Consider the following 14,266-nt stretch of genomic DNA (forward strand, 5'->3'; position numbering starts at 1 on the left):
ATAATATGAAGCAAAATATTTCAGTAAAGCCTACCACATGAATATTCTTGTTAATATTTTCTTCATGTTTTTGCACAGACTGTTGCATTTTACATAATTCCTCATTTAAACCTTCATTTTGAGTTTTTAAGTTTTTCACTTTTTCCTTTAAGTGGGATTCTTTTTCCAGGACCGATGTTATCTGAGCCTTAAAAGATAGAAAGTACAATTATTCCATATTAAATACATATCAGCAATTAAAAAAACAGGTGACACTGGAATATACAATATGATACAGTACTGTTATGAATTTTGTACATGGATAGATAATTTTAGTGAAATGTGAAATTGTTGTACGTTTTTGTATAATGGAATATGATTTGTATAATGGTCTAGAGAGAGGAGGCTCTGCCAGAAAAATAAGAATACAGGGGTAAGTCTATTTAACATTGAGTAAATGGCTATCTCACTAATTTGGTGAGATATCAAAGTTGGCAAAGATATTGGAGACTATTTTTTATCACCAAAAGTCACCAGTTAAGTGCAAAGAACATGATAGAAGTGAAAGATGGGAATTAATTATCATGAGGTTAAGTTTCATTCTCATTCTTAAGCTTTCTTTAATTCTTATTCTGGACATAGCTTTGAACCATTATTTGAATAAATTACGATGCAAAGATTGTTGACTTTTAATCATAAATATTCATTCAAGTTCCACATTTCTGGGGAATTTTGTTGTTAGCGATCTCACTAGTCTGATAAGGGTCAGCACAAGTTCACAACATTCATCGTGCCAAGGAGTCAATTCTGGACATAGCTTTGAACCATTATTTGAATAAATTATGATGCAAAGCTTGTTGACTTTTAATCATAAATATTCATTCAAGTTCCACATTTCTGGGAAATTTTGTTTGTTGTTGTTAGTGATCTCACTTGTCTGATAAGGGTCAGCACAAGTTCACAACATTCATCGTGCCAAGGAGTCAAGTACATCTGTTGTTGGCAAGAGCCTTGAGTGCCATACAAGTGACAGCCAACTTTAGCTCAGTTCCACTGTGAATTTTGAGAGAGAGCAACCCCCAGGGGATAGGTCTCAGGGTTTGCGATGGGCCCTTTGGTATGGTAGTCAGAGTTACTAACCACTATACCAGTTGGGTGGCAGGCTTTGCATAATCAATTTAATAGTACCATTTAATGAGAGTATTGAATTATCATTTAGAAAATATTATTTTAGGTAATGGAACTGAATTTTAAGCAATGGTGCACTATTCTGATGAACATAATTTAAAAAATCACTTTAATGATAATTTCTAATATTAAATAAGCTGATAATTTTAATTGAATTGAAAGTTTTCTAAATGTTCTTATGTTTCCATCTATGCATATGTTGAACTGATATTGCCTCTACTTTCATATAAAACAGACGAGCATTAGCATCATTACGGATTAGCACCTAAAATGAGGAAACTGGGACCAACTGCTACAGCATAAAGTCTCACAATGGTGTAATGGACTTCATTCTAATATTATACAATTATCACAGGACTGTCTTTAAAGATGTGCAGCTGCATGCAATACAGGCACTGTATGACACTGAAATTTCATCCCACACCATTATGCTGCTACCTCAGAATGCTGGTGTCCAATAATATTCTGGGTTTGATTCTGTATGCTCATTCTCTCCGAACCCTTACACGCTTATCATTCGATTCCAGGCAAATCTGGACTTCTCCATGAACAAGACACTGCACCAGTTTGAGAGAAAGCCCAGCTGAAATGCTGACAACACCACTTTAATTTTCCCCCTCTGGATTGGGCAGTCAAAGAACCACAACATTTGTTATTCTGTACAGTCCCTTCATGTAAAGACTTGGCACAATACATGTTCACAATACTGGCATACATTACCTTATCATATTATTAGACATATATCACAAGGTGATCCTGCAAGCCAAAATATATCGGCCGTGAAGATCGATTCGGCTCGACTACTACAGTAATATACCATTCTTCATAAAGGATGGTAAGCCTAGTCGAATGATCACAAGGCTCCAGATAACTGATTGATTTACTATATATTCCAGCATATAACATGCACCTGTAATTTCAAACTACATTTTTTAATTTTTAGGTATATTCACCATATAACACACACAAACTCTTTTCTTTACAAAGAAACCTGAAAAATACATGTATGATGCTCTTTTGAAGTTATTCATTCAAAGATTTTCCTCAGGCTTTCGAACAATGGTGTACTGAACTGACAAGCAATAGGGAACAATATGTGAGCTAGGAAAATGCTTGAATGAATAATATTCTGCGATGAGGACAGACTATATTCAATGCAGTCTACCCTTGTCCCAGAATATTATTCAATCTTTTACTTTGGGACATGCTCATATTTTATCTAATGGATAATATGAAGAAATTTTTGAAAGAAACTAATAGAGACATGGCAGTTATTCCAGGTGAATTGATGCCATTAATCCAGCCTTTAGATGTGTATATCAATAAAACATTCAAAGAAAATTTAAAACGACAATGGAAGAGCCATAAAATACCAGTCCAGAAATAGTGTACGAGTGAATAATAAAAGCATGGAATGAAATTAAGCCCAATATAAATCAAAAGCCATTAAAAATGTAGTATATCACACAACCACCATGGAAGGATAAATGATTATTTATTTATGGATCAGAGTAACAGTGATGGAGATGAAACATAATTTGATGATGTGACTGAAGACATAATGGAAAATGAATACGATAAACTTTTCATGTTAACCGATAATGAAAATTTTTAAGTTCAAAAGGTAAGTCATTTCCTTTAAATAAATAGCATTTATGTACATGTAGAAATCTAATTTTTGTTTGCTTACCTTTTCCTTATTTTTAAATCTATCTCTTTCATATCCAGCATATAACGTGCATCTGTTAATATTTCAATCTTATTTATATTAAAAGTGCACATTATACATCGGAATATATGATATTTGAAATTTTTTTCACATTTGAGAAATTACCAAATGATTAATGCTAAAGAAAATAGTGACATTTTTGATCAAATATTATAGCAATATACTGATCTATAGAAGAGGTAGTAACACTAGTCAAATGAGCACAAGTCTCCAGCCAACTTTATGACATGTTTGAAATTCTTTTCATGTTCGAGAAATTACCAAGTGATGAGTGCTAAAGAAAAGAGCAACATCTTTGACTGTTTCAATGTGTCCAGCAGCATGTGAGTACTAATTATCTGTCATTTGTCTTCTTTAGCCATAAAAACATGAATATCATAAAAAATTATTAACACTTTCACAGTGTTTTGGTTTGAGAAGGTCATTTAAATGTTGATAAATATCAGCATTAAAATGATTCTCAAACCCTTCAGAATACTGGCATCTTTAACAATCATCTAATTAGCATATGTTCATGATCAACTGCAACATACGATATTTGCATACTGCCATCTATATCCATAGCGATTTTTAGTCACTGAAGTTCAACTATGCTTTTGAAAACTGCTAATTTGCATTACATGCTTAATTTTTGGAACCTAGTGTACTTAAGTGGAAGATAGGAATTTTGGAAGCTAGTGTATTCAGTGACTGCATGAATGTCAGCTCTTCAGCAAACCATAAGAAAGAAACACTCTACATTTAAATGCATTTTCCTAAAATCATAACTTTCAGAATGAAATACAATATTCTCATAAGTTAAAGACAAATAAATAGCTTACTCAACAATATTATTTATTTCGATAAAATTCTAAATTTCTTTAATTTTGAAACTATATTTATACTGAATTGACATACATGTTACTGAACAGGGCATAATTTAAGACACCAAGAATGTATCATTACCTGATATGCTAATTCTTGACAAAACTTTTATTTTACTTTTCAGATAAAATAAAAAATGAAAGAATAAAAAAGAAGATCAAATTATAATAGAACATTTTGCAACAAACACATAAATTTATGTTCATCAAATATAATATTTGCAACATAACATTTGAATTATGTAGTTAATGCAGAAGGAAAGTTAAAAGTGCACATGCTTACCCAAAGTGCAAAATCAGGTTTTAAAATCCAAAATCTACAAAAACAAGAAAAAGTGCAATATAAATTAAAAAAAAACAAAAAACAAAAAAACTAGGCATTAAATGAAATTGTTTCTGATTTTTTAAAAACCAATAGGTCATAAACTTGAACTTACTTTTAAAGATTTAATTAATAAAATATCATTCTTAATAATATCATTGTAGTAATTTTTCATTTTCTCAGTCAGATTTTCATGTGCTTGAATAAGTTGCTTCATATGACAGTCCTTTTGTTTTTCAATTTCTTCTATTGCTTGTCTTCTTTGCAAGTCTAACTCAAGACCAATTTTCTTAATTTCAATCACTTTTTCATTTTTTATTAAATTAATTTCTTTCTGATAATATTGATGTAATGCCTGTTTTTCTTTTTCCTGTTCCTAAAAATATAAATGGCAGTTAATAATAAATAGATCAGCATAGCATCACACAGAATATATATATATATATAAAAACACTGCACAACTATAATATATAGTTTACGAAAAGCTCATGATTTTAGTTTAGAAAATGAAGGAAAAAATGTAGGTTTTTAAACTCTGGTAATTTTGGCATTTCAGCAAGGATATATGAAATTAAAATTTTTACATAGGTCTTCTATAAATGAAATTGAAACAGAAAGTTTTTTTAAAACACTAATAAAATTTTTTAAGGTAAAAATCAGCAAAATTATTGATTTTAGAAGTGCTATAAAATTTGAATTTTATAACAAATAGTTTGAGTTTAAAATTTCTACAAACAGGAATTTGAAACTTATGCTTCTAAATTATACTTTTCTAACACAAAATGCATATTTTAGAAATATGGCAGCTATAAAATATTAGCTGCATAATTTAAAACACAGCAACAGAGAAACTTCAGTTTTGAATAAAAGTCTAACAATTTTGAAAATTATTAAAAAAATGATTTAAATGCCTGCACAGGAAGACCATCTCACAAGATATCAAAATGAGGTTAAACTATTAGTGTTAAACAATTTTATGAAATCAGCTGTAAATAAAGCCTTCAGTCAAAGAATGAGTAAAAATAATAATAATAATAATAAAATGATGGGGGACAAAATGGATAAAAGGAAAATAACTTAAAACTGTGAATACAATGCTAACCTGTTTTTGAGGAATAGCTTCAGAAAGTGACCAGTATTTCTGAGAACATAATTACATAATGCTCTTATGTATAAGACAGTGCTTATGTGATCATATTTGTCCACAACTACACTTATGTCCATAAATTAAGGACAATTCGGAGTCACGCGGAAATCGAACTCTAAAATAAATATATCACCTGTAAAATCACTACACACATCTTCAAGAATTATATGCAAATTCCAGTAAGTAACCAGATGACACCGATGGTACGTCACAATGATGAGAGTGTAAGAGAGTGATATATAAGGAATACAGGCAAAGAAGTAAAATTGTTCCTAGGTGCTTTATAAGCATTTCAGTGCAATAACCGAATAGTTATGACACAAAGAACGCATTTGGATGATTTTTTACGTGGTAGAATTATTGGCCGTCTGGAATGTGGGTGTACCCAACTGGAAGTATCAGACGAACTTGGAATTGCCCAGAGTGTCATCTCCTGGCTTTGGCAACGATTCCAAGATGATGGTAATGTAAGTAGATGTTACAGCACAGGTCTCCCCAGAGTTACAATGTCGAATGAGGACCGCTATTTGGCAGTTACTGCCAAAAGAAACAGGCTAAGCACAGCCTCAGACCTATCTCGTCATCTCTCTTCACCCACTTGTACAACAATTTCAACGCAGACCGTGTACAGATGCTTAGGGCAAATTGGTCTATATGCTTGAAGACCTGTCAGATGCGTTCCACTTACTGCAACTCACTGTCGCCTGCGGTTAGCCTGGAGTAGAAAGCATGCATTGTGGACACTGCAACAGAGGGTTTGTGTGATGTTTTCCGATGAGTCCAGGTTTAGCTTGCAGTCTGATTCTCGCCGGACTTTCATATGTAGAGCTCCAGGTACCCGTTACCACCAAGAAAACATCATTGAACAACACTGTTACGGTGGTGCAGGAGTGCTCGTTTGGGGTGGAATTATTCCGGGTTCCAGAACTGACCTGCATGTTCAAATTGGAACCATGACAAGCCAAATCTATTGGGACGTCATTCTGGAACAACATGTACGTTTGTTTTGGGGCGCCATAGGCGCACAATTTGTGTTTATGGATGACAACGCCCGTCCCCACCGTGCAAACATCGTAAGCGAATGCCTTCAATCGGAGTATATCACCCGTATGGGCTGGCCAGCATTCTCACCGGACTTGAATCCAGTAGAGCACGTGTGGGACACGCTTGGCCTACGAGTTGCAGCCGTCAACCTCCTCCTACATGTCTACCGGAACTTCGGAGAGCATTGCTTTTTGAGTGGTGTAATATCCCCCAAGATCAGATTGATAATTTGATACTCAGCATGCTTAGGCATTGTACGAACTGTATTGCATCGTCTGGGAGACATACAATGTATTAACAATCATACCAACCATGTAATATTGGTTTTTTGTAAATAGGTTTTTTTTTTTTGTAATTTGCTCCAGGGAGAAAAAAATCGCTAATTTTTTTTTTAATAACATCAAACATATAGCATCTTTTTTTGCTCTTTACCTTTTGTTTAATAAATAAGCTTTACAAATAAGTCAAATTTGTTTTGCTTCTAACTCTTCCTTTGCCTGATTTTGCATTATCCTTAATTTATGGACATGAGTGTATTTTGATAACATTTACCAAATGGTAATATTAAACGATAAGAAAGAAATGTCTTTCATGTTATCTATGAAGTTAAACTAATTTGATATGAATGTAACTAGAAACATATAGACATTTTCATGGCATTTTAATTAGGAAGAAAATTATTAAAAATGGATTGTTTAGAGCTGTTATGCAAAAGTTCATGTTGAGTATTTGTAATAATTTTGGCAATTATTTTATTGATGCTGTACCCCTAATATTAATTAATACCACTTATCTTTTACAGCTAATTTTTCATTCTACTGCATCAATGCAGCATTAACTTCCACATCGTTTTCACAAACATTTGTAAACCAAAGCTTTAGTGCTTTCTCAAAATTGTGATCTTTTCCACTATGCATCTGTTTCATATTTACATTTTGATTTTGCTTTGATTTGCATATATCTTTACGGTTGCCTAGAATCTTGAATAAAAAGAGTTGAGAAACATTACATTTAAGAACATCATTCTCTTGATTCATTTTTGTGAACTAGTCAAAGGGGCCTAAAAAGTCGACCTGATCTCATAGATCATTACTCTTTTTACTAATCTGTATGATAAAAGGGATTAAACACATTAAAAAACTGAGAACTTGCTAGATTCACAAAAATTTAAAGCTCAAAACACAGCAAAGAAGTTTTCGGCCCAAAAAGCAAGTTCATCTAGAATTCAATTTTATTAAACTTTTTAATCCAGTTGGAAAGTAGTTTATACATAGTAGTATACACATTTTTAAGTTTATATATGGTTGACTTAAATCAAGTTATTCATTGAATTATTCCTTTACAAGGAGACATTTCTCTTTGCCATTTGGCAATTTCCATGCTGTATTTTGACTTTACTTGCTGATTTTATCTTTAATTTGTTGAATTCTACAATTTAAAAAGTTCAAACTTTCATATTTTGGTCATGTTAATTAACTTGTTGATCACAATGCACCATATATAAACAAGTTGAACTTTGGCAATTTGATAAGAATATCCGAGTGATAATATTAACCACAGTCATATTAAGTAGTGTCTCCTGCAGTCCTATTTTCTAAGGTAACTATTTTTATGATCATCTGGAACTGTAAGTGTTCATCTTTGGAAGTGAGGAACTATAAATGAGAATTGTATGTTACATAAAGCAAAGTAAATTCACAAAGAATTAAATAGTTTTTGAAATAACCGAACATTATTTTGATTACACAGAGATGCAACAGAATTTCTCCAATAGACAGTTTAAATCAAACATGAAAATAATTAAACATTTACTCTCTTACATAAAAAGCATAAAACTCATGGTATGAAATTTCAACACAAAAATCATATTAAATAAAAACTGTTTTCAATTACATTAATTAAAACTTCAAGGAAATAAATGTAGACAAATAAATAAGTAGAAATATTTAAAAAAAAAAAAAATACCAATTTTTGATTAAAGATAGCATCATTATGTTCAGTTTTGAGCTGCAAAATCTCTCCTTTTAGCCTCTTTATATCATTTTCCAAGCAATCAACTTCAGTTTTATATGCTTCTTCTAAAGCTAATTTTTCCACCATTTTTTCTGCTATTTTTTCATTCACAAGTTGCTCACACTCAAACATAATATGCTTCATTTTTTGTTTGTACAGCTAAATGATTAAAAAAAGAAAAAAAAAAAAAATCTGTTATATATTAAATTGCTTTCCAAATTTTAATTTGGACCCAAATTTAAATATAGTATATTCCAGATAATTCAACACAAATGGCAGACAATAACAGTATATCAAATAACACATTTACTGAAAATTAGTTATTTAAATAGACCACCTGAAAAATGAATAGCATTGTATTACAAACTTAGGGGGGGGAAGGCATAATTACATGTGATGTTTGACATTTTACACTTACTTATTACAGTGCAGTTCTTTCGTAAAAAAATAAAGACTGATCTATAATAAGAACTGCTACCAATGGAAGCAATATGGATAATATATTTAAAAGAGCATAGAATAAGGAAATGATAAGAAAAATAGTTTCTATTATGAATTATGTTTTGATAACCCATTGAGTAGACAAAGACAGAATATACAGAATGCGACTGTACTATAAAATTTCATTAAAATGAACAATTATATTGCTATTGCACATTAATATTTAATTACAATACTAAATATAAACTGATATTTTAGTACACTATAAAATCTAAAATGACTTTTAAAATGTCATTGACTTAAAAAAAATAGACAGGAAAAAAAGGAGGAAAAGAAAAACAGCTTGAAAATTTATGCAAATTGTTGTCTTTAATTTCTCAGAAGATAGTAACATGTGCTAATATAACTTACTCACTCATGATGTTTGAAACTTGGCGATTTTTTTTGTGTCATTCCTGTTTACGTGCAATGCCCTTGCATGTAAAATGGCCTCCAAAACATAAAAAATTATAATCTCGATAAACTGCATTTTAAACCAAAATAAAACAAGAAAACAACATAAAAAGAAAACACATGTATGTAATCTAATCTGGACAAAATATCGACTTACTTTGCTTAGAAATTTCTGTGTCTTCAGTGTATAGCACACAGAATTAATTCACAAAAATAAGAACAAAAATATCCTCCATAGTGATGAACCATCGGTGGCATTTCTTTTGAAAATCACTTTTTATTACACCCCATATACTTTCGATAGTGTTGATGGTGTAGAGCAGTGATTCCAAACCGGCGGTTTGTGAAAATAATATTGCAATGGCGGATTTTTTAAAATGCTATTAAAATCAAAAGGGAAAAAAAATTAAAGAACACACCGTAAACCGTCTGTTGTAAAACAGAATTTTCGCTGCCTGTTTGTTAAGAAATCTATAATAAATTTCAATATTTTCATTTCTTTTTTTCTTATTTGTTTCTCAAAATTACTTCATCAATATCAAATTATATCAACAATTTTATACATTATAATTTATTCCTCTTATTCAAGTAATCAAATACTATTCTCCTTTTATTACAAACATTTATTTATATTTAAAACATTTTATCAATGTGATTAGTATCATGTTCTGCTTTATATTTAAAATCATTGCAGCAGTTTTCCTTTCTATGTAAAATTTTTTTTTACAATACAATTGGAAATAAATATCAAATTAAGGCAGTTTACTACAGATTTTAGAATTACATACTTGTTCACAACCGGGAACTGGGAGAGTAGTGTTGTATTAACTGTCTATTTTGTTTGTCTGTCTGTCGACGTTCATACATAGGCTTACCACTTGTAAAGCTTGAGTGATAGTGATACTGCGACTGTCAAGTTCTCGTGTAAATGATTTAATAATTATTAATTTAATTATTATTATAGCTTATTTTTATTACGGATCGATGGTTAAAAACGGGCCGTTTAGAAACGAGACATGATAGTACTGAAAGCTGTAGTGAGGTACCGTTTCACCAGACGAAAAACAAAGGAAATGATGATAGAAAAGGGAAAAAGTGAAAATATGAAAGCGACTATCTACAATTGGGTTTTCATTTTACTGGGGATGAGTCGGAACCTAAACCGCTTTGTGTTATATGTAACAAAGTTGTTGCCAACAGCAGTTTAAAACCATAACTTCTTCGTAGATATATTGAAACAAAACATCCAACACACAAAGATAAACCTCTTGAATATTTCAGTCTTCAAGCCTACCATTACTGGTGCATTATGCCCTCTGGATAAGTGCTAAGCAATTATCCAGAGGGACTGCATTTTCTTTTAAAGTTTTAATAATTAGCTATGCTATATTAAAGTCTGTCGAATGTCCTTCTAAAGTGGGGACAGAAAGTAAACTGCACTCAATTTCTGAAGACTCTGGATTAAAAAAAGAAACAACAATTGGATATAGTTTTGAATCGATATTATTGCTTCCATCCGTAGAGAGGCAGAACGGAGCTTTTTTAACGCAATCAATAATTGAAGATTTATTTTTCAAACCCATTTTTTTAACAATTGCACCTGTTTTGGTCCTTGCACTTGAGTATTTCTCTGCAATTTCACTACCGGGAAACATTTTTCTAAATAAAGCTGCAGCGTGATCTGATGCAGTCAGTGGCAGGTTGTGCTCCAGTAAAAAGGCAGAGAACAGACATTTTACATTAATAACTTTTTGGTCCTTTGTTTCCGACGATGCAAATTTTAATTTTTTGTTTTTTTTTTTTTCAAAACAACTCATGTTGTCCTTGTGTCTTTGTGTACGCACATGCTTGAGAACATCTGCCCTTCCACCAAGTGAAATCGAAAAATCGCAAAGACAGACGGTAAACCTCGCAAATTTATTACATTTCCTTGAGGAAATATTGGAAGGAAAATCAACTGTGTACGATTTTTGACCTGTACACGAGTATTTCACCTTTCTCGCAAACATAACAAAAGATGATAATTTCTAAAACTATTTCCCGCAGGCACGTGTACTCACACAACTCAGGACAAGAAGAACGAAGTAACTAAAGAACATCCAAATAACAGCCTTGAGCTTGCTTTGTGCTCATTGGCTAATTTATACCAGATGCAGTGGAGCTCGATACCCATTGAAGAACTGGAGAACGACGTTTCTGGATACGTGTGCTCTCACTCACAAAGCAGAAATTCTCATCTGATTTGCAAGGTTTTGTTTCAAATATAATTTAGAGAAAATTCAGTTGCTTTCAGATGTCTAAAATTACTTTTTTTTTTCATATACAGTCAAAAGTCATTAACCTAGACTCGTCGGGACTTTGGCGATTCCGGATTATAGATCATCTGTTTAAATCTCATAAGATGGCATGCAGAAATTCTAAAATTAAAAATATGAAACCGTAATTTATGAAATAAAGAACAATTATGATCTAAAGGGTTATCAGGTTCAATGTTTCTTCTAACCTTCTTCGGAAACATACAATGACCTGACTAGAACAGAGAGCTTACTAAAGCTATGTTCACTAATTGTAGTAAGTAGACAGGATACAGACGAAGGGTATACAAAACCCTTTATTTTTTTTCTTTATATACAATGACTTCCGTACTTTGGAATACAATGACCCTCCACTCGGGGTCTAACTTAAAAGATATCAAAATAAAACTAAACTCTAATTTAACTTTAGAATAAGATTGGCCTTATAATAACAGGAAGCGTATGTAGCACAGAGACTGTGAACACTACAATACGTTTAATTTATCAAGAGGATTAAAACCTCTGGCCTGGAAGGCAAAGTAGCAACTGCGTAACTTCTAAGGTAAGCGGCCTGCTTCGAACTCACGGCTTCCTCTCTTCTGCTTGGCAAAAAGGCCACACTTAAATACTTGGCGTTCGCCAGACAACTTTGCATAAACTCCTTCACGCTTATAATTCTGGCCGGAAGTAGAAAATAAGAAGTGATAGTAAAGATTTAAAATAAAATAAACGTTAGTAAAACTTAAGATCCTTACATACTTCCCGCCAGAGTTAATTAGTTTGAAACTGAGGTCTAAAACGACCTTGTTGAAAACTTTTAGCTCTAGAAACTAACGCGAGGCCAACCTTTTACAATCATAACTTAGCTAGAAACTAGAAAATTTTAAAAGAAAGAAATTTGTTACAATAGCAGCTCCCGGAATATACAACAATCTTTTTTCTTTTTCATCTGTACTGCATCAAAACAGGAGCTTTATTCAATTCTGGTTCCTTCCAGAGATCTGGAAGGAAAACTAGTTTAATGAAATGTTACAGAATGACATTGCAAATAACATATAGAATATACTTTTCTTAACATTCTTATTTCATTCATGACTATTTTAATTATCTCTCCCCGTGCTCTCTGACATGTGTTGTAAAAACACCAAACACGAATGTGTTTCTGTCTATGTGTTCAACACTTCCTCCTACAATCAAAACACTAACGTGTTAAAATTCAACATACGAGACCTCTTAACACACCCTAATTTCAACTCTAGACCCTGAGGTACTATTCTGAAAGTGGCTAACTCTAAAGTGTAGCGTCAGAGAGCCTAACTACATCATTCAACCTTTAACACATATTCACCATGATTTAATCTTTACAGTCACACGAATAACAAATTTTTTAACATTACTTTCACTTTTACCATATCACAGTATTTCTAAACATTCAAAATAACAGTTCACATGTATAGAAGAACATATCAAGATGCCGTTAATTTTACACATTTGAAAACATACATTAGTAGTACATTGTTAACTTCTATTCTTTTCAAAGCAAGTGCCAATTCTTTCTACATTGAAATAATACTACATTTCAAAAAGTCTTTCAGACTAAAACTTCTTTCTTGTTAGAATGTTTTAAATAAAATTTATACAATAACTTTTTACAATATTTAAGTCTTTATACAACGCTATTATACATCAACTTTAGTTTTACGCGCGAGTAATTGAAAAACATAATAAGAAAATCGGTCACAACTCATTTCTCGCCCTTTTGGCGATAAAGGTAGAACTCGCATGAGGTAAAACTTCTTGAAATCTGCCACTTGCAGTAAGAATGAAAGATTAACTTAAGTTTGTAAAGTAACATAAAATTTTACTTATCTTTGTAATATTCAGACATCCTTTTCTGGGCCCAGTCTCTAAAGGTGCTGCAGACCGTAGCTTGGTTGATCCTCCTTCTTGTACGGGCTCGCCCTTCAGTGCTTTCCTCTGGAAGCTTCCGTTTTTCACCACTACGGCCACCCTTGAACATCTTCCTTCTGTCCTCTGCTTGTGGTCTTGGCCGTTTGAAGGCAGCTGGTCTTGGTGGAACCGGGAAACTTCTGTCGTGATCCTGCTTGGACCTCGTTGTTGGCCGTTCAAATTTTTCTTGTACTTTTTCCTCCGCCGCTGATGGCCCTTCCGCAGTTCGGCGACTTTTGCTGCGGAGAGTTCTGTCGGATGAGTCAATCTTCCGTTTCACAGCTGGGTTATAGTTGCCGTCCTTTCTCCCGGTCTTTTCCACATACGTCGTCCTTCTCCCTTCTTCATTCTGGGGGTGTTCGTGAACTCTGTTTTTTGGACGGTGGAACGGCTTCTTTTTCTTTGTACCTTCAATTTTTCCGCGGGGCAATTTTCTTTTCACTTGCTTCTGTCTCTCATTGGCTTGCCCTTGTACTTGTCGTTTTCCCACCTCTGGAACTTGTACCTGCGGTGTCTGCCGTACCGGATCCTGCAAAAGATCTGAAAAGATTTGCATTTTATTACGATCGAAGTAGGGCTTGATTTGATCCATATTTGCGGAACAGGTTTCACCATTTCTTGCCTTTAACACTACAACAGCGTGAGTTATTTTTTCTATAACATATGGTCCTTCAAAGCGTGAAAAAAATTTGGCAGTTTTATCTTCTGGTGCTGAAGAAAGTGAATGCTTAATTTTTAGTACTTCATCCCCTACTTTATAAGTTACTCCCCGTCGTTTCAAGTCATAATACAATTTTTGTTTTCTTTGTGCTACTTCCGTATTCTTTTTTGCTTCTTTTATTA

The 14,266-nt window shown here is 32.7% G+C and overlaps 1 protein-coding gene across 4 annotated transcripts in view; it reads right to left on the bottom strand.

Annotated features, from left to right (window-relative positions):
* LOC118195722 (dynein regulatory complex subunit 4-like) overlaps window positions 1-14,266 on the bottom strand; it is a 68,993-nt gene that overhangs the window by 23,191 nt on the left and 31,536 nt on the right. For all 4 annotated transcript variants that reach the window (XR_015038263.1, XM_085806825.1, XM_085806826.1 and 1 more), the window contains exons 4-6: window positions 8,238-8,444; window positions 4,197-4,457; window positions 35-187 (exon numbers count right to left, since the gene is read on the bottom strand). Coding sequence is in view for 3 of the 4 variants with exons in the window: in XM_085806825.1 (XP_085662951.1) it covers window positions 35-187; window positions 4,197-4,457; window positions 8,238-8,444 (621 nt within the window). In the remaining variant the exon portion in view is untranslated. The remainder of the gene's footprint in view (window positions 1-34; window positions 188-4,196; window positions 4,458-8,237; window positions 8,445-14,266) is intronic.

This window comes from Stegodyphus dumicola, chromosome 12 (assembly GCF_044657685.1).
Source record: "Stegodyphus dumicola isolate Sdum_Otavi_A_Nest chromosome 12, ASM4465768v1".
In the NCBI taxonomy this organism is placed as follows: domain Eukaryota; kingdom Metazoa; phylum Arthropoda; class Arachnida; order Araneae; family Eresidae; genus Stegodyphus; species Stegodyphus dumicola.